The sequence below is a fragment of the Hypanus sabinus genome, chromosome 18 (genome assembly GCF_030144855.1).
Source record: "Hypanus sabinus isolate sHypSab1 chromosome 18, sHypSab1.hap1, whole genome shotgun sequence".
NCBI lineage: Eukaryota > Metazoa > Chordata > Chondrichthyes > Myliobatiformes > Dasyatidae > Hypanus > Hypanus sabinus.
In genome coordinates this window covers 36,334,188-36,360,401 of record NC_082723.1, presented here as the reverse complement: position 1 = coordinate 36,360,401, position 26,214 = coordinate 36,334,188, and the positions used below count along the sequence as shown (strand labels likewise).

The following is a 26,214-nucleotide window of genomic DNA, read 5'->3' as shown; positions in this document are numbered from 1 at the left end:
GTTCTAATTTGTGCAGATGTTCTCCTGGTGATCGTGTTCTTTTTTTCTGAGTGGGGAAAGGGTCTAATTCTGTATTATATGTCATTATGACTTGATGCAGGTGGAGTCAGTGGTGACCAGTGGCATAGAAAGCCCGTAAAGTGGAGAGGGTCCTCTCTCCCTCTGGGCGTCTATCTGGAGACCACAGGAAGGGACAGGCATGCACTTTGGCGGTGTATCCCAGAGGTGTGACCAACGAAGCAATTCGCATGAGGAAATAAAGCAACTGATTTATGGATGGGAAGATCCCACCAACAGCTGTTCTGTCGTGAGACAAGCAGATGTTTTTGGGTGTGGGTAGAGTAGAAGCAATGGCCAGGTCTCCCAGTTCCCTTCTAAGGAGCCTGCTGCTTAGTTCAGGATGGTCCAATTTGGGACAGAGTTATGTGAAAAGCAGATTTAAATAAATCAGCAGCAACGCAGCAGAAAGCTTCTGGGTGAACTCAGCAGGCCAAGGGGATGTTCTCCATTTCAGGTTCAGAGTCAGCATCAGGACTGAGAGTGGAAAGCAGAGGTGACCAGTGTCCCATTGCCCATCTTCTATCTCCTGGCTATTCCCTCTACATTCGCAATGCAATATAGAGACTCAACTTGAAATGTTGACCATCCTTTTGACTACAGAGACGCTGTTTGATCCCTGACAGTTTGTCTTTTGCTCCTGACTCCAGCATCTGAGTCTCTTCTCTCCCCCACAACAAAATGCGTTATTTTCCCTTTTCCCTCTCTCCTCTCTCTCTCACCTCCCTCTGCTGGTCCTCCCCCTTTTCTTTCGTCCATGGCCTTCTGTCCTTTCCTATCGGATTCCCCCTTCTCCAGCCCTGTATCTCTTTCACCAATCAACTTCCCAGCTCTTCACTTCCAGTTTCACCTTGTGTTTCTTCCTCCCCTGCTCCCACCTTCTAACTCTGATTCTCATTTTCTCCAGTCCTGATGAAGGGCCTCGGCCTGAAATGTCGACTGTACTCTTTTCCACAGACGCTGCCTGGCCTGCTGAGTTCCTCCAGCATTTTGCGTGTGTTGCTTGTATTTATATAGCCTCCTTAACACAGCAGAGAGGCACTAGACTCTTCACCTAAAATTGTTCCAGTGAAAAATGACATCAGCCCATATAAGGAATTTATAGCTCTGTTAAAGATTTTGTCGTAACTCTAAAGCTAAGGGCACTTTCATTCTGAAGACATGACTGTCAGGGATGAGCATTGAAAATCGATGACGCCCAGGTGGCTGAGCTTGAGGTACGCAAATACCTGGGTCATTTGTTGGGCTGCAGTTGGTTACAGGTTGTCCTGAGGTTACAAATGAGCATCTCAAACAACAGTGGCACAGATTTGTCAATGGCTACAGGGCTGCAGCTCTCTGGCGGGATTTCCTGATGGCTATCGTTTCAATTCAACTTCCCATTCCCATTCTTCTACCGCCATGATGAGGCCTACTCACTCCTGACTTGCAAACTTCTACAATAATGAACAGTTCGCAGGAACTGATAACCTGTACAGAAGATGGGAACAAGGAAGGCCGTGGAAGCATTTGACATGAGGATAAGTATTTAAATATTCATCATTTTAAATCTTTCTGAGTCCGCTTTCAAAGCTAAAGGTTCAAAATAAATTTATTGTGAAAGTATACATATTTCACCATATCTATTTTCTTGTGGGCATTAACAGTAGATATAAAGAAGCACAACAGAATGATTAAAAATCTACGCACAAGGATTGGCACACAACCATTGTACAAGAGAAGATCAATTGTGCAAAAAACCCCAAATAATATTAATAATAAAAAATGTTGAGAATAACAGTTATAGAGTCCTTGAAAGTGAGTCCGTGGGTTGTACTGAGCTGAGTGAAGTTATCCTCGCTGGTTCAGGAGCCTGATGGTTGAAAAGTAATAGCTGTCCCTGAACTATGACACATCAACACAAAAGTAGTTGGAATGTCTAGGTGGTGCATTGCCTGACATAAGTAACAACTGGAGCTGTGTCACCAACATTCCTGAGCAGTTTACAAATGTCTCTAAGCAAAGCTACAAGTTTTTTTTAATTTGTTGTTCCTTTAGGAAAGTCGTTTGAGATCACCTACATCCGACTGAAGTTTCACACCAGCAGGCCGGAGAGCTTTGCCATTTACAAGAGGACAAGGGAGGACTCCCCCTGGACTCCCTACCAGTTTTACAGTGCTTCATGCCGTCAAACGTACGGCACTTCCCCCGGGGTCTTTCTCCGTCCGGGGGATGAAGAGCGAGTGCCATTCTGCACCGAGGAGTTCAGCGACATCTCCCCACTGACTGGAGGGAACGTGGCCTTCTCCACCTTGGAAGGGAGGCCCAGCGCTTACAGTTTTGACACCAGCTCTGCGCTGCAGGTAATCAAAGCCTTGGCCCACCTGGCCTCAAGGGATGTCGTGGTTATAATTCACTTGCCAGCTTAAATATCTGTGGGTAGCTCTGAGTCAGATGATTTTTGGCTTGCGTCCCATTCAAAGCCATATAACCTAGGCTTGGTGATGATCTGATGTCAGTCCTGCAGCAGTACTGCACTTCAGGCTTTGCAGATCTTTTGATGAGATATCTAACCACCAGGTAGTTGTAATAGATCTCATTATGGAGCTTTTAAAAGGAGCTATAAACCATTGCTCAATGTCTTGGCCAAAATTTATCCTTCCACAACAGAGAAGAAATAAGACCAGAAGGAATAGAAGCAGAATTAGGCCATTTGGCCCTTCAAGTCTGCTCTGTCATTCCGTCATCGCTGATCCATTTCCCTCTTAACCCCATTCCCCTACCTTTTCCCCATTCGTATCCTCATTTATCAAGAATTTCTGCCTTAAATATACCCAATGATCTGGCCTCCACAGCCGCCTGTGGCAACGAATTCCACAGGTTTGCCTCCCTCTGGCTAAAGGAAATCTTCTTGATCTCCATTCTAAACAGACATTGTGCCCTCTGGTCCCACGATAGGGAACATCCTCTCCACATCCACTCTATCTGTGTCCTCTGGTCCTAGACTCCCCCACTACAGGAACCATCCTCTCCACATCCACTCTATCTGTGTCCTCTGGTCCTAGACTCCCCCACTACAGGAACCATCCTCTCCACATCCACTCTATCTGTGTCCTCTGGTCCTAGACTCCCCCACTAGAGGAAACATCCTCTCCACATCCACTCTATCTGTGCCCTCTGGTCCTAGACTCCCCCACTACAGGAACCATCCTCTCCACAACCACTCTATCTGTGTCCTCTGGTCCTAGACTCCCCCACTATAGGAAACATCCTCTCCACATCCACTCTATCTGTGTCTTCTGGTCCTAGACTCCCCCACTAGAGGAAACATTTTCTCCACATCCACTCTATCTGTGTCCTCTGGTCCTAGACTCCCCCACTATAGGAAACATCCTCTCCACATCCACTCTATCTGTGCCCTCTGGTCCTAGACTCCCCCACTATAGGAAACATCCTCTCCACATCCACTCTATCTGTGCCCTCTGTTCCTACACTCCCCCACTACAGGAACCATCCTCTCCACATCCACTCTATCTGTGCCCTCTGTTCCTATACTCCCCCACTATAGGAAACATCCTCTCCACATCCACTCTATCTGTGTCCTCTGGTCCTAGACTCCCCCACTAGAGGAAACATCCTCTCCACATCCACTCTATCTGTGTCCTCTGGTCCTAGACTTCCCCATTATAGGAAACATCCTCTCCACATCCACTCTATCTGTGTCCTCTGGTCCTAGACTCCCCCATTATAGGAAACATCCTCTCCACATCCACTCTATCTGTGTCCTCTGGTCCTAGACTCCCCCATTATAGGAAACATCCTCTCCACATCCACTCTATCTGTGTCCTCTGATCCTAGACTCCCCCACTATAGGAAACATCCTCTCCACATCCACTCTATCTGTATCCTCTGGTCCTAGACTCCCCCACTAGAGGAAAGATCCTCTCCACATCCACTCTATCTGTGCCCTCTGGTCCTAGACTCCCCCACTAGAGGAAACATCCTCTCCACATCCACTCTATCTGTGCCCTCTGGTCCTAGACTCCCCCACTAGAGGAAACATCCTCTCCACCTCTACTACCTAGGCCTTTCAACATTTGATAGATTTCAATGAGATTCCCCTTTCTTCTAAATTCCAGTGAGTACAGGCCCAGAGCCATCAAACGCTGCTCATTTGATAAACCTTTCATTCCCAGAATCTCTTTTGTGAACCTCCTTTGAACTCTCTGCAATATCAGCACATCCTCTCTTAGATAAGCAGCCCAAAACTGCTCACTCCAAGAGAGGCCTCACCAGTGCTTTATAACACTAAATCTTTGCTTTTATAGTCTAGTCCTTTTGAAGTGAATGCTAAAATTTCATTTGCCTTCCTCACCAGTGATTCAGCCTGCAAGTTAACCTTTAGGGAATTTTGCATGAGGACTCCCAAGTCCCTTTGCAGCTCAGATTTTTGAATTTTATCCCATTTATAACATAGAGCATAGTACTGTATGCACCCTTTGGCCCACAATGTTGTGCAGACATTTTATACTTCAAAGTCAATCTTGGCCTGTGGTGTAGTGGCATCGACACCGGACTGTGAGGTGAGTGGTCCTGGTTTCGAATCCGGCTGGCTCCTTGAATGCTCTTCGTCCATTTTAGCATCAAGCTAGCAACTCAGCCTCATAAAAAACAGCCAAATGCTAAAGAAGTGGCAAGGCTGCTGCCTGACACACCAGGTGGCTCAGAAAGGGACAACAACAAGATCAATCTGACCTGTCCCTTCTCTCTGACGTGGCCCTCCATTTTCCATTCAAGCATCTGCCTATCTGAGAGAACATTAAATCTTCCTAATATATCTGCCTCTACCACTGCCCCTAGTAGTGTATTCCTGGCCGTTTATCACCTCGGTGTTTGTGGGAGTTCGCACAAGGAAATTGGTTGCCGTGCTTCCAGTAAAAGTAGTTCATTGTCCGCGGTGCTTATTGGACCTTGAGAGAAATCTTTTACTGTTTTTGCAGAGTGCACTCTGTAATGAGGAACCGATAATGCTGGGGATTGAGATGCCTGCTATTTTGAGACCTCAGTGTTGGCCTCACCGTCCACTCCTTATTGTTGATACCACGGAACGAAAGTACTCTACAGTACAATATTTATACTTCTCCCTGGATATTACAATTTATATGCAAATAGATATGCAAAGAGTGAACCCTGCTCTCTCAATAGATTACTGGCAAATAGATACTGTACGAGTTAAATTATACATGTGCATGGAGACACACACACACACACACACACATATTTTGTATGTGTGTGAGAGAAAAGTTGGGTTGATTTCCCCTGCCTGACCCTTTCACCTCTAATAATGCAGTCTAGTCTGCATCTGAAAAGCATCCTGTGAAGCACACTGTAAGCCTGCTCATTTCCTCTGCCTCTCAGATTGAAGTTTGCCAATTAGAGGGAGATTTGGGATAATTCTTCCTGCAGACGTGTGGGAATTTTTCTTGAGATTGCCTCAAGATACGGCACCACATTAAAGCCCTTTGACCGAGATGAGATGCTGATTGCTTTCAAAGATGCACTTCAGACAGGAGAGATGGGCGGTGATTAAGGTCAGATTCCCCTCTCCCTCTTGACCTTCCTCTCCTTAAAGATCACAGCGCTGGCTCCCTTCCAGAACTTGTAAAACCATTGTGCAGTGGATGCTCAGTCAGGACTGACCTGCACGCTCATCCCAAAACTGCTGCTGCAATCACTTTATGACAAGCTCGCATAGATTGCGGAAGATAACCAGATGTGGCATTTCCTCAGTGTTTGTGACGTAAGGAACTGCCTCCCCCCCAGACTGTTCTGTGCGTAATATTTCCACTCCAGTGTGATCTTCTCTTCAGGGTAATGGCAAACCAGTGGGAAGCAGAGAGGTCCAAACCTGAGCAACCTTGGCCAACCTCCCTTCACAGATGAAGGACACTGCAGTTCGTTGCTCGCTGTCCTTCTGCCTGAGTTGTGCATTTCGTACTTCAGCACATAATCCAAGTTGGGACTCCAGTGCCATTCCTGAGTGTGTGGTGAACGTATCATCTTTCAGTTAACTCTGAGTCTAAGGCACAACCTGTCCCTTTTCTGTGGTTGTAAACACCTTAAGCCAGTGTATGATGAGGATGCAAGAACTTTTCCTGTCTATACGTTACCAAAGCAGATTGTTCAGTCATTATCATAGTAATGTTTGTAATACCCAGGCATACAAGTGGGCAACTATGTTTCCTACATTATAACAATACTTCAGTGACTGTAAAATGCTTCGAGACTGGCTAAGTTCTGAAATATCCTTTACGCTTCTTTTCATGTCACTCCATGGTCTAGCCTCTCCTTATCACTGTCACATTCCCCTGCTCTGTAAATCTCTTTGACGGGGTTCTTCGAGGACTGTGGACTTCTGCTCACCCCTGTATTTAATTGGCACACCATTGGCAGCTGCCTAAACCAGCAAATGAAACTTCTACTGAGGAGAGTGCCAATAAACAAGCCCAATCACTCCTGAGAAGCTCTTGCATGAAATGCTTAATTTCAGTTCCACATAACCATATTTTGGTACTTTAAGTTCAAGTTCATGAAGACAGAATTAACAGCTTCAATTACAACCAAACTTCAACAGGCCAAGTGTGGTCATCTCAAAGTTCAAAGTAGTTTTATTATCTAAGTGCATATATGTCACCATATACAACACCGAGATTGATTTTCTTGTGGGCATTCTCAATAAACCCCATAACCATTATAGAATCAGTGCAAGACCACACCCAATAGGGCTGACAACCAGTGTGCAAAAGCCAACTAACTGTGCAACTACAGAAGAAAGGAAACTAATAATAATAAATAAACAATAAATATCAAAGACATAAGATGAAGAGGCCTTGAAAGTAAGTTCATGGGTTGTGGGAACAGGTCAGTGTAGGGGCAAATGAAGCTGGGTGAAGTTTGGTCCAGGAGCCTGACGACTGAGGAGTAATCACTGTTCCTAATCCTGGTGATGTGAGTCCTGAGGCTCCTGTAGCTTCTTCCCAATGGCAGCTGCGAAAAGAAGGATGACTCGGGTGGTGGGGATCCCTAATCATCTTTTCTGAAACAGCACTCCATGTAGACATGCTCAACGTTTGAGGAGGGCTTTACCCGTGATGGACTGGACCGCATCCATTACTTTTTGTAGGATTTTCCATTCAAGGGCTTTGGTGTTTCCGTACCAGGCTGTGATGCAGGCAGTCAATATACTCTCCATCACACATCTTTAGCAGTTTGTCAAAATTTTAGATGTCCTGCCAAATCTTCACAAACTTCTAAGGAAGTAGAGGCGCTGCCGTGCTTTCTTTGTAATCACACTTACGTTCTGGGCCCAGGACAGATCCTCTGAAATGATAACAAATAGGAATTTAAAGGTGCTGACCCTGTCCACTCTGATCCCCCGATGAGGACTGACTCATGGACCTCTGGTTTCCTCCTCCGGAAGTCAATAATCAGCACGTAAAATAAAAGGAATGATATTTGATTTCTGAACCTTTAACAGGACTCAGTAATTGCCTGGATTTTGTATCCTACTTGTTTCTTAATTTTTATCGATCTTTAAGCTGCTTACTGCTTTACAACTTCAACACTCCTTTGCAAAGCCTACTTACTAAGATGCATTTTTTATTCTAATTTATTTAATGCTTTCTCCGTTTTCTCTCATTAGCTCCTCCACAAATCACTTGTTCCAATTCTTATTCTTCACTAAATAGTCGGTTAACATTTAGGAGAAGGTTAATTTCTGTTCCGTTTAGTTGCAATTATAAGTCCAAAATATGTTTTTTAACATTTAGAAATACAGCATAGTGCACAAGCCCTGCCTCCCAATTACACCCCCATGATCTATTAAACTACTAACCTGTGTGTCTTTGGAATGTTTTAGGAAACCAGAACTCTCGGAGGAAACCCATGTCATGACAGGAAGAACATAAAAGCTCCTTACAGAGAGCGGTGGAATTGAACTCTTGTCGCTGGCAAGAAAAAACACTTCTGAGGAAAGAAAATGTGCCACATTTAGTTGCAAGTTTCACCTTTCTTTCCTCTCAGCTGCCATCATCAGCTCTCCTTTGTTGTCTTCACCTGCCTCAGCCTCTGAGGGGGGGCTGTTCCCAGCCTCTGTCACAATTTTCATTCTTCCCTCCTCAATCTGCTTACCAGCACTTCATCTGATTACTGGCTCTTGCTCCATCCCTTCGCCTCACACCGTTGCCCCACAGCCTTCGATTCCCCAATCTTTCAGTCTAATGATGAGTCTCGACCCGCAACTTTTATTGTCCATTTCCCTTTACAGGTGCTGCCAGTCCTGCTGAGATCCTCTGGCACCTTGTTCTTTGCTCTGTGTTCCAGTAACTACGGTCTCTTGCATCTCCAAGAAAATGCCCTTCCTCTTTTCAGCCTCTGAGTCACAAGATCACAAGAAAATAGGCAGAGGAGGCCTTCACACCACTGAAGCCTGCTCTACTATTCACTCTGATCATGGCTGATCTGGCCTCAATTCCTCCTCTATGCCAATTCCTCAATCTTTCACAAATCTATCTATCTCCATTTTAATTAGAGTATATCAAATAATTTAAACTCCACCATTCCAGAAGCAGAGGATTCCTGAGATGTGTTATCCTCTCAGAAAAGCAATTTTGATAAACTTTAAATCACTGCCCTCGCAGTTATAGCTCCTTCTTTGTGACTCTCCAGCTAACGAAAACATCTCAACAGCTACACTATCAAGGAATATAAAGGTAAATAGTAAACAGTTGAAGGCCAAGGACTGATCCCTTGTGAATTCCACTCATTATATTTATCCCTCCAACCTGAAAAGGACGACTTATTCCAACTTCTTACTTTCTGTTTTCATTAAACACTATCACACATGCTCCAGTGTCTTGACTTCTTCATTTATGCACCCGCCTCTTAAGGGGCATGTTGTCAAATGCCTCTTGGAAATCTAACTGCACTACATCTACAGGCCCCCCCCCCCTCTATCCTCAGATCCTCAGAGGATACAGTCACATCTGTATATAACTTGCATGCAGTGGGAGTGACTCCCAGGTGAAGTTATTATTATTTTATGAAATATTTTCAAGTGGGCGGCACAGTAGAGTGTGTGTAGGCCTCCGTTAGTCTCGATGGACCATGGATTTTGCACTTGGAAAGTTTCCAGGGCGCAAGCCTGGGCAAGGTTTTTTTTAATGGAAGACCAGCAATTGCCCAAGCTGCAAGTCTCCCCTCTCCACACCACCGATGTTGTCCAAGGGAAGGGCATTAGGACCCATACAGCTTGGCACCAGTGTTGTCGCAGAGCAATGTGTGGTTAAGTGCCTTGCTCAAGGACACACACGCAGCCTCAGCCAAGGCTCGAACTAGTGACCTTCAGATAACTAGACGAACGCCTTAACCACTTGGCCACGCGCCAACACACAGTAGAGTAGCGGTGAGTGTAATGCTATGAATGCGCTAGTGACCCGTGTTGAGTTCCATCGCTGAATGTAAGGAATTTGTACTCTCTTCCCATAAGTGCATGGGTTACCTCGAGGTGCTCCCAAAGACATTCGGGTTAGTAGGTTAATTGGTGACACAGGTGTACTTGGGTGGCGTGGACCCGTGGGCCTAGATGGGCCTGTTACCACGCTGTATCTCTAAATAAAATAAAAAATAAAATTAAAGCTAGTTTCTCTGAAGGTGAGCGGAAATAGTTTACGAAGTTTGCTAACTTGCCTTGTTTCATTTTGGCTTTTTGCTGGTGGCCTCTAAGAAGCCATCAACCCCTCTTTCAATTCAAGGTACTGAATAAGTCAGAATTTTAAAGAGCTAAGGCTGGACACCTGACCCCATCTGAATGGGACAAGCCCCCCGAATGCTAAGTTGGAGGCTCCAAGGTGGGTGTGACTTATTTCCTGCCCTAAGCTCCAAAATTGTCCCTCAAAACAGCACAACTTCATATTTTTTTAAAAGTTTGGAATGCTCCTTAAAACTTTTCTCTTTGACCAAACTTTTGGCCGTCTATTCCAACTCTGAAAGGTTTTCTTTGATGATGTTCCGAAGTGCCTTGGGACGTCTTGCTCTGTTGAAGGCACCTTAAAAATGTATGCTTTGGTTACACAAATGCTGTTTTTTGAGAACTACATTGTGACATTGGGATTCAACTCTCCTTCCCTCCAACTTCTTCAGGCTAGTGGCAAATCCTCAAAATATGATTGAACTTGGAAACTTCCCTCTTTCTTCCTGATACAGCTGCTCTTCTTTTATTGTTATCAGTTTTTTTTTAATTAGCCAGAGGATATTTATTGTCCAGATCTGGGTTTGGTTTTGATACAGTGATGTGACCAACTCTGGTTTCAACACACGAGTTTTTTCCTCCTCCTTCAGTACAACTCCCCCTTTCCTTGGTCATCCTTTGCAATAACATTAAGACCAACTTGGGAACCAACATGCAGAGTTGAATGATTCTTGCCTTTTTCAGTATTTTTTTAAACATACAAATCAAACCAGAGCACATTTAGTAGTTTAATTTTATTTTATAAATGTACCATCCTGGTCATTAACTGCATAGAATACTATCGTGGAAGGCAGGTAATATGGTGTCCCTTCGGTGAACTTGAGGAAGGATGTGAGGTTGTGCCCTGCTCTTTTGACCCCATGTAATAAAAATTTGTTGTAATCATTTAATGATTTGTTTTCATTGGCTGTGTAACAGACATATAGTGTACTGAAAGACTCTGTGGGAGAATAAGTCTGCCTGACCGTTTCTGCAGGTCACGTTAATGTCAGTAAATCAAAGTGCAGATAATGGACCCTACATTCCCCATCCCTATGGGACCATGGAGTGTTCAATAGCAGCCCACAGTTTGCTCACCCTCCACACTTCAGTCAACATCCCAGCCCACCGAACACTTCTGAAACCACAGGCAGTATGAAAGAGAGTGTGCTGTCCCAATGCTCGTATCAATTAAACCCACAACTCTGGATGTTGGTAAGCAAAATATTTCTCTGTGCAGTTCTACTCATCTAGGGTCAAAGAGGGTCTTCATCACCCACCTTTCCCTCCTTACCTTACCCCCTCCTCCGTCAATCCTTGCTGTGCGTTACTTTCTGACCAGTTGTATTTTCTGTTCCAGGAGTGGGTGACAGCCACTGATCTGCTAATATCCTTAAACCGACTGAACACCTTTGGTGACGATCTCTTCAAAGATCCCCAGGTCCTCCGGTCCTATTATTATGCCATATCTGATCTATCTGTGGGAGGCAGGTAATTATCCATTGTCACCTCAGTCTTCACCCCATAATATGTCAATTTTATCTCCATGCCTGTTAAACTGAGAGTCTCAGTCTTACCTTCGGCTAACACAGTGATTAGTGAACTTTCAATGACAGTAATGTTACCACCAAAATTTAACAATTTGCCAGAAACCAGGAAGCTATCCTATGAGTAAGGACTGGAATGTTTTCTGCAGTAAAGGGAAGCTGGTTGGGAAATGTAGTAGTGGTCTGTGACAGTACTGGAAAGTTTAGTGGTGAGGACAAGGATTGCATTTGGGGGAAGTTGCTAATGATTGGCAATAAGGCCAAGAGGGAGTTCAGGAGAAACTTTCTTTCAGTGGAGCATGAATCTCATCGCCTTGTGAAGTGGCTGAGGTGGAAAAGTTGGATGACTTTCTTTAATTAATTAGATAAGTACAGAAGAGGGAAATAGATGATAGTTGACGGGAGTTAGATGGAAAATGGAATGAAAAAGCTTGTAAGTGTACTTCAACATGTGTAGGTTCGGTCCTGGGATATGAAGAACATAAGCAATAAGTGGTAGTCCTCATGTACAGATCATGTCAACCGTGGGTGAATGTGATCAAAGACCAGGCTTTGTAAAAACGTGCATTCCAAATTTAAAGTGTTTTAAATCGCCCTCCTCACCATAATTGTCCTGCATCCTAGCATGGCCAGTCCTCAAGAATTGCCCTGACACCCTCCAGCAACTGAAGTGAGGGGGAAGGTTGGGATACTGGGGGTGGTGCAATTGCCTGGAACAGGTTGTTCAAACTCAAGCCAGATTCAGAATCAGAATCAAAATCAGGTTTATTATCACCAGCTTGTGACGTGAAACTTGGTAACTTAGCAGCAGCAGTTCAATGCCATACAGAATATAGGAGAAAAGAAATAAATCTTATTCAGTATACTTTATACAGTATACGTACATTGAATAGATTAAAAATGGTGCAAAAAACAGAAATACTATATATTTTTTAAAAAGTGAGGTAGTCCAAGGGTTCAATGTCCATTTAGGAATTGGATGGAAGAGGGGAAGAAGCTGTTGCTGAGTTGCTTTCAGGCTTCTGTACCTCCTCCCTGATGGTAACAGTGAGAAAAGGCCATTGGTAATCTTGAAATTATTCCTTAGGTTGTCCACAAGTGACCTTGTCTCTTCAATGTTTTAATTCTTTGTATTTTGGGGAAAATACTCCCATAATTTGAGGCTTAAAATATCATAAAATGCTGTCCAGGAATTTTGACACACATGCGATATATCAGCTAGAGGGTTCTGAATAACTAATGGTGACATGGCAACAGTCCATCTCTCCATCTGGAAAGCAGATGGAAGAGGGGAACATGTGAGAAGCAACGACAACTAACAGACTAGCCAGTATGCTCTAGATAGTTGAAAGATGTAAACTTATTCATGATGTGCTTTGCATGCTCTCTCTATTCTTTCAACACATGCTGTCACTTTTTCTCAAAACAATCTCTCTCTATGTATGTCCTTTTGCTCTCAATTTTGCTTTCTTCTTCACTCTGTTGCTTGACTCTTGTCTCCAACCTCACCCTCCCTTTTCCTCCCCCTCTCTTCCCCCTCTCCGTCATTCTTTCCTACGCTTTCTATCTTAAACTCAGACAGGCAGGCATTTTTTTACCACATCAAAACTGCTCTGTTCTCCAGTCTGTTGACTCAAACATCCTTTAAAGCTTCCCTGACTGCAGGCAATGGATTAAACAAAACAAATGCAAACCAGGCCTGTGAAACAGACAGAGGCATAGAGGGTGGTGAGATGAGCAGTTGATATTTGGGGCTGCAGTTTCAGGTTGATAACAGCATGCATATGTTGTTAAAGTATAGTGCTCATCGACCAAGGCCAGCTTTAATGACTGTTGCCAGTGACATCTGGGAGGCTCAGCGTACCGTACAGGTGCTACCCAAAGCGCCCAGGAGATTATGCTGCAGTAGACTGGCCACTCCAATACACAGGGTCACAAGAGGCCGTGGACTCGGCCAGATCCCTCACAGACACAATCGAGGACAGCTTCAAGGCCCAGTGCTGCAAGAAAGTGGTGTCCATCCTTAATGTCCCTCGCTACCCAGGGCATGCCGTCTTCTCATGAGTGCCATCAGAGAGGAGGTACGCACACTTGAAGACCCGCACTCAGTGTTATTCAGGAACAGCTCCTTCCTCTCCACCGTCAGGTGGTCCATGAACATGACCTCATTATCCTTCCTTCTCACACTTTTTTTTTGGAATTTATGGTAATTTTATGTCTTTGCACTGAACTGCAGCTGCAAAACATCACATCATGTCGGTCAGTGGCAACAAACCTGATTCTGATCTGTCCCATTGGCCGGCATCTTCAAAGCCGATTGCTCCCACTCACTGTTGATTTCCGGTTTGCGAAACAAACCCTGGGATAAACGTGGCAAGCCCATTCTCTTTACAGTTCCAATTTCAAAAATGTTTTCCTATCAAATCCCATTTCTGCATGGAAAAAGTATTTGTTCTATTACGTTGCAAGTGGATGTATTGGCTGTGGCTCATTTGCAATTGTTCTCTTCCTGGAGAAGGCCGAGGCCGTAAATCCCATTGTAAACATCTACTTTCTAATTACTGTATACTTTTTATGCATAATATAATCAAAAGAAATATTTCTGAACATTCATTGTGCTATCAAAGCAATATCTTTGCTGCATTGGAGAGTAAAAATCCTGGCTTGCAATTATGATCCGTTGATAGTGATACAATTCATCGTCAGATCTCCGAACGGGCAATGGACCCATAAACGCTTCATCACTATTTTTGTTCTAAAATTGCTCTACTTATTTATTTTTTAATATATATATTTTAATATTGTAATTTATAGTGCATTTTATATATCTCTCTGTACTACTGCCTCAGAATAACAAATTCATGACACAGCAACCAGGGTCTTGGCCCGAAATGTCGACTCTTTACTCCTTTCCACAGATACTGCCTGGTCTGCTGAGTTCCTCCCACATTTTGTGTGTGTTGCTCGGATTTCCGGCATCTGCAGGTTTTCTTTGCATGTCAGTGATGATGAACCTGATTCTGATCTTGATTCACTAAGGGAATAGACCTGTGCTTGACAGATCAGGGGATTCAACATCCACCCTCTCTGTTGGGTGGGAAAAGCCTGTGGTTGCGATGTAAACAAAGGGCAGGGGAAATCTCCCTATATTTATCATCCAAACAACGTCACTATCTTTGCTCCTTCAGGAATCATGCTGTGCTATGTTGACCACAGAGTGCTTTCCAAACAAAACATACCGCCATAAGTGGATAAAAGAAATGTTGCAGATGTTGGAAATCCAGAGCAACACACAGAAGATGCTGGAGGAACTCAGCAGGTCAGGCGGCATCTATGGAAATGAATCAACAGTTTTGGGCCGAGACCCTTTATCAGGACTGGAAAGGAAGGGGGAAGATACCAGGGTAAAAGCTCGGGGGGGTGGGAGAAGAAGGAGTACGAATGAGAAGGTGATAGGTGAAGCCGGTTGGGTGAGGGGAGGGGCTTTGAGATAAGAAGCCATGTCCATTGCCAATTCTTCCATTCCCACTATTGTTCCTCCCGGCACTTACTCCTGCAAGCAGCCAAAGTGCTGCACCTGCCCACTCCCGTCCTCCCTCATTCAGTGCCCCAGACAACCCTTCACCTGTCAATCTACTACATCCATTGCTTCCAGGGCAGCCTCTTCTACGTTGGTGAGACCCGACGGAGATTGAGGGACCGCTTTGTTGAGCGTCTTGGCTCTATCCGCAAACAGCAAGGTTTCCCGGTGGCTGACCATTTAAATTCCAGTCCCGATTCCCATTCTGACGTCTCAGTCCGTGGCCTCCTGTTCTGCCACCCTCAGGGTGGAGAAGCAACACCTCATTAAATCCGGGTCGCCTCCAACTTAATGGCATGGACATCAGTTTCTCCAACTTCCAGTAATTTCTATCCCACACCCATTTCCCTCTTTTTCAATTCTCCACTCTGGCCCTCCTCTTACCTGTTCTCCTCACTTGCCTATCATCCTACCGTGCCCTTCCTCCTCCTCTTTCTTCTATAGTCCACTCTTCTCTCCTATCAGAATCCCCCTCCACCTCTAATTTTTTCAGCCATCAGCTTCTTATTTCAGACCACAGCCCTCCCCCCCCCCCCCCGCCAACCTGGCTTCACCTGTCACTTTCTAGCTTGTCCTCCTTCCCGCCCCCCTTATTTTGGCATCTTCCCCCTTCCTTTCCAGGCCTGAAACGTCGACTGTTTATTCACTTCCACAGATGCTGCCTGACCTGCTAAGTTTTTCCAGCATTTTGTGTGTAGTTCTCAACTTGAAGTGAATGTTCTTTTCAACAAGAAGCTGCATATCATTTAAGCCGACCCCTTCTATGTCTTGCTGCAAATAATTTTCATCTATTAAAGGATCAATTTGATTTGTGAGACAGCTGTTGAGTATCTGGCTCTTAGAAGCCTGAATTTAAGATTACAATGACTTCCGTTTACAACAGTTGGAGCTTTTCCATTCTTGCTCTAAATCATGGACTGTGTCACTCTCTATCCTGTTAGAAGCTCCTGGTGCTGATTCCCTTTTTATCTTCTGCACAGCCTCTACAAAGATTCTGGGACCATATGAAGGCGGCGTTCTAGTTTGAAGTGCATTCTTGGGGTGCTGTGCTGTCAGACAGTAAGGGAAAAAGATGGGAGTGATCAGGAATAGGAAGCCATTCATTATTCTCTGGACTCTTTGTTCCAGGAGAAACTCAAACTCTTTGGATTAAGTCCAGAAGTAGTACGAGGTCTTGGACAAGTGGGTAGAAATGTGAGTGAGGCGAGAGAGAGAGACACTGCAGGAGCCTAGGTCTAATTTATCAGGATCTTGCAGCCCCCCTGGACAACTGCAGAACTGTGAGGGGGTGGTGGGTTTTAGCAGACATGATCTAACTTGAAATTGGGTGTTCTTGTATTACAACAAGATCTAGGTGTTCTTGTACATCAGTCAATGGAAGCAAGCATGCAGGTACAGCAGGCAGTGAAGAAAGCTAATGGCATGCTGGCCTTTATAACAAGAGGAATTGAGTATAGGAGTAAAGAGGTCCTTCTGCAGCTGTACAGGGCCCTGGTGAGACCCCACCTGGAGTATTGTGTGCAGTTTTGGTCTCCAAATTTGAGGAAGGACATTCTTGCTATTGAGGGAGTGCAGCGTAGGTTCACAAGGTTAATTCCCGGAATGGCGGGACTGTCATATGTTGAAAGATTGGAGCAACTGGGCTTGTATACACTGGAATTTAGAAGGATGAGAGGGGATCTGATTGAAACATATAAGATTATTAAGGGATTGGACATGCTGGAGGCAGGAAGCATGTTCCCGCTGATGGACGAGTCCAGAACTAGAGGCCACAGTTTAAGAATAAGGGGTAGGCCATTTAGAACAGAGATGCGGAAAAACTCTTTCACCCAGAGAGTGGTGGATCTGTGGAATGCTCTGCCCCAGAAGGCAATGGAGGCCAATTCTCTGGATGAATTCAAGAGAGAGTTAGATAGAGCTCTTATAGATAGCGGGGTCAAGGGATATGGGGAGAGGGCAGGAATGGGGTACTGATTGGGTAAGATCAGCCATGATCACAGTGAATGGTGGTGCTGGCTAGAAGGGCCGAATGACCTACTCCTGCACCTATTGTCCATTGTCTATTGAAATTAAAGATGTATATTCCAAATTGCCTGAGATGCGAGAATTGCCCCAAATCCTCTCAGAGTGGTAAATGACGTGGCCTTGGGGAAAAACACTAGGGCACTTAATGCCTCACTGGCAGCAGAAAACCTGAAGGTTTGGGGGGGGGAAGACGTGTTGCTTTTGCAACCTCATCCCACTTGGTGGTGCAATAATGCCAGCGATGGACTCCGGAGTGAAGGTTCCCGAGTTCGAATCCAAGTCGGGTCGAGCGTGGAGCCAGCAGTAAGAACAAGAACAGCTTGCTACGGAAACACCGTCATGATGGTGCCCCGATAACTCCACTGCCAAGTTCTTCGCAAACTCATTCAAAAATATACCCCTGGAAGTTACCACCCCGGGTGTGGTTTAAAGAGTCAATCATATTGCATTAAATGGTTTCTTTCACAGATAAAGAATTGATAAATTTATAAGCTCCTCAGTACTTTACTGATAGGTTTTGAAGAAAATTAAAACATGAGAGATCGCTGCAGTCAGGGTGAAGTGGAAGTTGAGTTTATCGTCAGGTGCACCAGTGTAATGAAAAACGTGACTTGTAGTTGATGCACCATCAATAACTCTCGGAGATGGGAGGCAAGATATAGGCTTTTATTGGCTGGAAGAAAGAACAAGCAGCAATTGACCACCACACTACATCCTGAAGACTGAGGGAGGAGCAGTGCCTCCAATCACCTTTATACCGGGGTCTGTGGGAGAAGCCACAGTAGCAGTCAGTGGAGTGGGGGTGGGGGGGGCCTGTCCAGACAGGTATATGTAGTTCACCACAGTAGTATCTCAGGCTCATAGTATCAGACACAAAGCATGAATTATACAAACGTCATACAAGAAAGAACACTATTAGAACAAAAAAAAGCCCATTGTTGTGGTCAGACTGAGATAATGAATAGGGACGTGCAGGTTGGTTTAAGAAAGGAAGTCACTGTCCTTGAACCTGGTGATGTGGTGCTTCGGGCTTAACCACTAGTACAAGAATAATGGTGGGCTGAATTCATCTGCATAAGGACTAGCCAAATCTAATTAGAGATAATTCTACAGGGAACAAAATCCTGAATGTGATAATTTTTTATGCCAGTATATTGAGCAACCGACCAGGGAACAGTCTATGCTGGACTGAGGTAAATGAGATTTGGGACTGAGGTAGAGAGGTCCTTGTTTGCTCTGTAGGTGGGGAATCTGTGGAATTTGCTACCATAAGTGGCTGTTGCAGCTTAAATAGGATAGAGAGACACTTTCTGATGTAAAACGCATCAAGCAGTGTGGAGAGAGAGACAGTGGGTAGTGACCATGAGGTTACCCATGATCATATCAAATGGCAGAATAGTGTTGAAGGACCGAATGGACGATGCCTGCTGTAATCTTTCCGAGAATGATCACTGTCCCATCGCTAGTGGGTGTGAGCCATTATCGAGAGCAGTGCAGAGGGAACTGCACCATCTGGAGCCCTGAACGTATCTGAGGTGACCCTGAGACAAAGAACTGTTTTGATGAATATCATGGGTTACCATCGTCCCAAGAAATAATTACTCCTCAAACCTCCATCATTAATAATAACCCTCTGTGTTCATGTATTTCATTGCAGAGAGTTTGTAAGGACAAACTGTATTAACTGTTTTCAGTCAGGACTACACAGCGATGGCGGGAAAGTGCAAAATGTACCGGAGAGGTGGAAAGACCAAAGAAGCAAACTTTTTTGTTTCCACTTTGTATTTTCAGGTGCAAATGCAATGGCCATGCCAGCGAGTGCTTCACCAACGACCAGGGCAGGCTGGTGTGCGATTGCCAGCACAACACAACCGGCGTGGACTGTGAAAAGTGCCGACCGTTTTTCCACGACCGGCCCTGGGCACGTGGGTCCTCTCAGGCCGCGAACCCGTGTCTGCGTAAGTGTCCGTTTTCAATCACCTGAGATCCTGTCCGCCCCTTCTTTCTGACGTCTCCATCATTGGAGAAAAGGATTCCTCCAGTCGATAATTTTATTGGAACTAGTTAAAAACAAAGACCAATGCAACTTAAAGTCATTTAAACTTTTCAGATTCTGATATCTTTATGTTGAAGCATCTCCTCAGCCTAGTACATCTTCAAAAGTGAGATGATCTCAGCAGAATTCCTGAGAGAGATAAAGAAGTGTGGAGAGAGAGAGTCTCGCAGAAATCCTGTCTTCTATGCTTTGAATGATAAATTATTAAGGTTAATGCTCCATTGGTATTTTTGATTGCGCACCACCTGGTTCCTTGTCTTCACACGACCCTGATCGGTGGGAAGGGAGGGAAGCAGGTGCTACATCTTGCCCGAGGATGACATGCAGGGCTAGCGGAGGGAAGGAATGCCTGTCATCTCCTTTAATAGAGACATATCTCCACCCCGGCAACCAGTCTAACCATTACCAACTCCCAGAACCATTAAGAACCCCTGGAAGCTTCGTCACCTGACCTCCTACCTCCGCTCTCCTGTCACTGGGCACCTGACAGGCATTCGCTTCACAAAGTCTATTTGAAAGCTGATTGAATGTTTTTAAGCTGCCTGTCAAAAAAAAAACTGCTTCTTCCCCTTCTTCAGGGTTACTATAAACAAAAAAAAATGCCCAAAGAAAATAGAAACGGAAATATTCCGGTATGTTAAAAATCAGTGTTCATTTCCTGGCGACTGCAGGGCAATCCTGGATAGCAGAGGTCCACACAAGGGCAGGCGCACGTTTGGATACGCCTCATTAATGAAATAGATGCTCGGGAAGTTTATGTGGCCCAGATGTCGGTTATAGGGAGACTTGTTGGAGAATTATTCACATAGAAACAAGGCTTAATGCTTTGATCCCCGTTGCCTTGCTCCAGCCTGCAACTGCAGTGGGAGGTCCGAGCAGTGCATCTTCAAGGCGGACCTGTATGGCCAGACTGGACACGGAGGGCTGTGCCTGAACTGCAGGGATCACACGACGGGGCAGCATTGTCAGCTCTGTGAAGACAACTTCCACAGGGAGCATGCATTTGAGCGCTGTCGACCCTGCAACTGCAGTGTCATGGGTGAGTAACACGCGCGTCCATCTGTCCAGATAAATGCAAATAAATGCACGGATCTTTGCGCCATTGAGTGGAGTGGGGGGATGTGGAGGGTCACACTGAGGAGGAGTGGGGGGTGTGGAGTGTCACACTGAGGGAGTGGGGGGATGAGGAGTGTCACAATGAGGGAGTGGGGATGTGGAGTGTCACACTGAGGGGAGTGGGAGGATGTGGAGTGCCACACTGAGGAGGGGTGGGGGGGATGTGGAGGGTCACACTGAGGGAGTGAGGGGATGTGGAGTGTCACACTGAGGGAGTGGGGGGGTGTGGAGTGTCACACTGAGGGAGTGGGGGGGTGTGGAGTGTCACACTGAGGAGGAGTGGGGGGTGTGGAGTGTCACACTGAGGGAGTGGGGGGATGTGGAGTGTCACACTGAGGAGGAGTGGGAGGATGTGGAGTGTCACACTGAGGGGGAATGGGGGGATGTGGAGGGTCACACTGAGGAGGGGTGGGGGGATGTGGAGGGTCACACTGAGGGAGTGGGGGGATGTGGAGTGTCACACTGAGGGAGTGGGGGGTGTGGAGTGTCACACTGAGGGAGTGGGGGGGTGTGGAGTGTCACACTGAGGAGGAGTGGGGGGTGTGGAGTGTCACACTGAGGGAGTGGGGGGATGTGGAGTGTCACACTGAGGGAGTGGGGGGGTGTGGAGTGTCACACTGAGGGAGTGGGGGGATGTGGAGTGTCACACTGAGGAGGGGTGGGGGGATGTGGAGGGTCACACTGAGGGAGTGGGGGGATGTGGAGTGTCACCACTGAGGGGAGTGGGAGGATGTGGAGTGTCACACTGAGGGGAGTGGGGATGTGGAGTGTCACACTGAGGAGGAGTGGGGGGTGTGGAGTGTCACACTGAGGAGGTGTGGGGGGATGTGGAGTGTCACACTGAGGGGAGTGGGGAGTGTGGAGTGTCACACTGAGGGGAGTGGGAGGATGTGGAGTGTCACACTGAGGGGAGTGGGAGGATGTGGAGTGTCACACTGAGGGGAGTGGGGATGTGGAGTGTCACACTGAGGAGGAGTGGGGGGTGTGGAGTGTCACACTGAGGGGGAATGGGGGGATGTGGAGGGTCACACTGAGGAGGAGTGGGGGGATGTGGAGGGTCACACTGAGGAGGAGTGGGGGGTGTGGAGTGTCACACTGAGGGAGTGGGGGGTGTGGAGTGTCACACTGAGGGGGAATGGGGGGATGTGGAGGGTCACACTGAGGGAGTGGGGGGATGTGGAGGGTCACACTGAGGGGAGTGGGAGGATGTGGAGTGTCACACTGAGGGGAGTGGGAGGATGTGGAGTGTCACACTGAGGGAGTGGGGGGATGAGGAGTGTCACAATGAGGGAGTGGGGATGTGGAGTGTCACACTGAGGAGGGGTGGGGGGATGTGGAGGGTCACACTGAGGGAGTGTGGGGGGGTGTGGAATGTCACACTGAGGGGAGTGGGGAATGTGGAGTGTCACACTGAGGAGGTTTGGGGATGTGGAGTGTCACACTGAGGGGGAATGGGGGGATGTGGAGGGTCACACTGAGGGGAGTGGGGATGTGGAGTGTCACACTGAGGAGGAGTGGGGGGGTGTGGAATGTCACACTGAGGGAGTGGGGATGTGGAGGGTCACACTGAGGGGAGTGGGGGGATGTGGAGTGTCACACTGAGGGGAGTGGGGGGATGTGGAGTGTCACACTGAGGGGAGTGGGAGGATGTGGAGTGTCACACTGAGGGGAGTGGGGATGTGGAGTGTCACACTGAGGAGGAGTGGGGGGTGTGGAGTGTCACACTGAGGGGGAATGGGGGGATGTGGAGGGTCACACTGAGGAGGAGTGGGGGGATGTGGAGGGTCACACTGAGGAGGAGTGGGGGGTGTGGAGTGTCACACTGAGGAGGAGTGGGGGGTGTGGAGTGTCACACTGAGGGGGAATGGGGGGATGTGGAGGGTCACACTGAGGAGGGGTGGGGGGATGTGGAGGGTCACACTGAGGAGGGGTGGGGGGATGTGGAGGGTCACACTGAGGGAGTGGGGGGATGTGGAGGGTCACACTGAGGAGGGGTGGGGGGATGTGGAGGGTCACACTGAGGGGAGTGGGGGGATGTGGAGTGTCACACTGAGGGAGTGGGGGGATGTGGAGTGTCACACTGAGGGGGAATGGGGGGATGTGGAGGGTCACACTGAGGAGGGGTGGGGGGATGTGGAGGGTCACACTGAGGAGGGGTGGGGGGATGTGGAGGGTCACACTGAGGGAGTGGGGGGATGTGGAGTGTCACACTGAGGGGGAGTGGGGGGATGTGGAGTGTCACACTGAGGAGGAGTGGGGGGATGTGGAGTGTCACACTGAGGGGGAGTGGGGGGATGTGGAGTGTCACACTGAGGAGGTTTGGGGGATGTGGAGTGTCACACTGAGGGGGAGTGGGAGATGTGGAGTGTCACACTGAGGGGGAGTGGGAGATGTGGAGGGTCACACTGAGGAGGAGTGGGGGGATGTGGAGTGTCACACTGAGGAGGAGTGGGGGGTGTGGAGTGTCACACTGAGGGAGTGTGGGGGGGTGTGGAATGTCACACTGAGGGAGTGGGGATGTGGAGTGTCACACTGAGGAGGAGTGGGGGGATGTGGAGTGTCACACTGAGGGGGAGTGGGGGGATGTGGAGTGTCACACTGAGGGAGTGTGGGGGGGTGTGGAATGTCACTGAGGGAGTGGGGATGTGGAGTGTCACACTGAGGGGGAGTGGGGGGATGTGGAGTGTCACACTGAGGGGGAGTGGGGGGATGTGGAGTGTCACACTGAGGGGAGTGGGGAATGTGGAATGTCACACTGAGGGGGAGTGGGGGGATGTGGAGTGTCACACTGAGGAGGGGTGGGGGGATGTGGAGTGTCTCTGAGGGAGTGTGGGGGGGTGTGGAATGTCACACTGAGGGGGAGTGGGGGGATGTGGAGTGTCACACTGAGGAGGAGTGGGGGGATGTGGAGTGTCACACTGAGGGGAGTGGGAGGATGTGGAGTGTCACACTGAGGGGGAATGGGGGGATGTGGAGTGTCACACTGAGGGAGTGTGGGGGGGTGTGGAATGTCACACTGAGGGGAGTGGGGAATGTGGAATGTCACACTGAGGGGGAGTGGGGGGATGTGGAGTGTCACACTGAGGAGGGGTGGGGGGATGTGGAGGGTCACTGAGGGAGTGTGGGGGGTTGTGGAATGTCACACTGAGGGGGAGTGGGGGGATGTGGAGTGTCACACTGAGGAGGTTTGGGGGATGTGGAGTGTCACACTGAGGGGGTGTGGGAGATGTGGAGTGTCACACTGAGGGGGAGTGGGAGATGTGGAGGGTCACACTGAGGAGGAGTGGGGGATGTGGAGTGTCACACTGAGGGGAGTGGGGATGTGGAGTGTCACACTGAGGGGAGTGGGGATGTGGAGGGTCACACTGAGGAGGAGTGGGGGATGTGGAGTGTCACACTGAGGGGAGTGGGGATGTGGAGGGTCACACTGAGGAGGTGTGGGGGATGTGGAGTGTCACACTGAGGGGGAGTGGGGGGATGTGGAGGGTCACACTGAGGGGGAGTGGGGATGTGGAGTGTCACACTGAGGAGGAGTGGGGGATGTGGAGTGTCACACTGAGGGGAGTGGGGATGTGGAGTGTCACACTGAGGGGGAGTGGGGGGATGTGGAGTGTCACACTGAGGGGGAGTGGGGGATGTGGAGTGTCACACTGAGGGGAGTGGGGATGTGGAGGGTCACACTGAGGGAGTGGGGGGATGTGGAGTGTCACACTGAGGAGGAGTGGGGGGATGTGGAGTGTCACACTGAGGGGGAGTGGGGGTGTGTGGAGTGTCACAATGAGGGAGTGGGGGGATGTGGAGTGTCACACTGAGGGGGAGTGGGGGGTGTGGAGTGTCACACTGAGGTGGAGTGGGGATGTGGAGTGTCACACTGAGGGGGAGTGGGGGGTTGTGGAATGTCACACTGAGGGGGAGTGGGGGTGTGGAGTGTCACACTGAGAGGTGGGGGGATGTGGAGTGTCTCTGAGGGAGTGGGGGGATGTGGAGTGTCACACTGAGGAGGAGTGGAGATGTGGAGTGTCTCACTGAGGGAGTGGGGATGTGGAGTGTCACACTGAGGAGGAGTGGAGATGTGGAGTGTCACACTGAGGGGGAATGGGGGGTGTGGAGTGTCACACTGAGGAGGAGTGGGGGGTGTGGAGTGTCACTCTGAGGGAGTGGGGGGATGTGGAGTGTCACACTGAGGAGGAGTGGGGGGTGTGGAGTGTCACTCTGAGGGAGTGGGGGGATGTGGATTGTCACACTGAGGGGTGGGGGAATGTGGAGTGTCACTCTGAGGGAGTGGGGGGATGTGGATTGTCACACTGAGGGGAGTGGGGAATGTGGAGTGTCACTCTGAGGGAGAGGGGGGATGTGGAGTGTCACACTGAGGAGGAGTGGGGGGTGTGGAGTATCACACTGAGGGGTGGGGGGATGTGGAGTGTCACTGAGGGGGAGTGGGGAATGTGGAGTGTCACTCTGAGGGAGTGGGGGGATGTGGAGTGTCACACTGAGGAGGAGTGGGGGGTGTGGAGTATCACTCTGAGGGAGTGGGGGGATGTGGATTGTCACACTGAGGGGGAGTGGGGAATGTGGAGTGTCACACTGAGGGAATGGGGGGATGTGGATTGTCACACTGAGGGGAGTGGGGAATGTGGAGTGTCACACTGAGGGAATGGGGGGATGTGGATTGTCACACTGAGGGGAGTGGGGAATGTGGAGTGTCACTCTGAGGCGATTTGGTTGGGTATGATGTGTCTCTGCGAGAGGTAGTGGGGACGAGGATTGACCCGGCGAAGAATGTCCCTGTTTTTCCCCTGTGTTATGGGGAGATGGTTTCTGAGGTATTGGGCCTGACTTTGACTGTCACTGCTGCGGTGAAGGTCCCTCACGTTTTGAAGGGTTTTCTCCTCATCCCAACAGGGTCACTCAGTTTGCAGTGTGACCACAATGGAAACTGCACCTGCAAAGCAACCGTCATGGGAAGGAAATGTGACCAGTGCCTGCCAGGGTTTCACTCGCTGTCCGAGGGAGGATGCAGGTAACGGGGCTGTGGGAGGCACGTTGTCATCTTGGAAATAGGTATCCCTGTACACACTGTCCAGCACGGGTCTGTGCTTACCCTTCGTCCTAGCCCCCTCTTACCCTGTGCCTCTCTTCCAAACAACGCCCCTCACTCTGAAAGTACTCCTGTACCGAGCCTAACTTTTCTATTCCCATTTTATTTTCAGGCAGTACATTCCAGATTGTCACAAGCTGCCCTTTACTCAAGTTTCTTTATAGTGTGTCTCGGAATTACCAACTCCTCTCCCTGATTTTACTTATGATCCTGAATGTCTTATTTAAACTTTGGCTCAACTTTCCTGCGGAAAGATCAATCCCTGCTTTCCCAAATACCTCCTGTACCTGTGAGAGTGTACCATGCAGAACTCCAGTTGAGACCTGAGGTATCTGTTTGGTATCACGTCCTTTCTGAAGTCAGGCATCCCAGATGCCCACGTCTGGGTCACAGCACTCCACCATGCTCCAGCTTGGTTCTGAGCCCAATTTATCCCACAGGTGAGGGCGGTAAAATCCTTAACCAATGTCTAATTGCAGGCCTACTATCCTTTGCAACCATGCGTAATTCTGAGTTCAAAGCCCAGTCTAAATGTTTCCTGACGTGACTGCGGATTGTCACCGGCTGTTCTTGGTCAACAGGTTCATATTTTGTTGGAATTTTCGAGGTCTGACTGTTTCAACTTGCGCCCTTTCCCAGAGCTGTCGGTTTGTGTTTCTGTAATCCACCCTGCCCACCGGTCCTGTTAAAGACCATATACTGGGAGGACTCTCCAACCCTACAAACATCACAATTTTTGTTGCTCCCACTGCCAATGCTTGAGTGTCCAGATTTCATGCCACTCCCCGCTGCAACTTCTGCCGTCGCCAGTCATCAAACACCCTCTCTTCTGAGGTTTTCCCTTTGGCCACCCATATTTCTGCCGCAAGAAACACGGTTTCTTCTTTTTTTTTTGGTGTCTGATCAACCCCACCCATTATACTTTGGCCTTGCGAGCAGGGTCCAGGAAAGACTGGTGGTGGCCAAGCA

The 26,214-nt window shown here is 48.1% G+C and overlaps 1 protein-coding gene across 3 annotated transcripts in view; it reads left to right on the top strand.

Annotated features, from left to right (window-relative positions):
• Nucleotides 1–26,214, top strand: part of LOC132407487 (laminin subunit gamma-3-like) — a 137,057-nt gene that overhangs the window by 48,349 nt on the left and 62,494 nt on the right. For 2 of the 3 annotated variants that reach the window (XM_059994100.1, XM_059994101.1), the window contains exons 2-6: nt 2,095–2,399; nt 11,184–11,314; nt 18,767–18,933; nt 19,882–20,070; nt 25,050–25,167. In XM_059994100.1, coding sequence (XP_059850083.1) covers nt 2,095–2,399; nt 11,184–11,314; nt 18,767–18,933; nt 19,882–20,070; nt 25,050–25,167 — 910 coding nt within the window. Of the gene's footprint in view, nt 1–2,094; nt 2,400–10,905; nt 11,039–11,183; nt 11,315–18,766; nt 18,934–19,881; nt 20,071–25,049; nt 25,168–26,214 lie in introns of those variants that run through there. The other variant, XM_059994102.1, reaches the window with a different exon arrangement.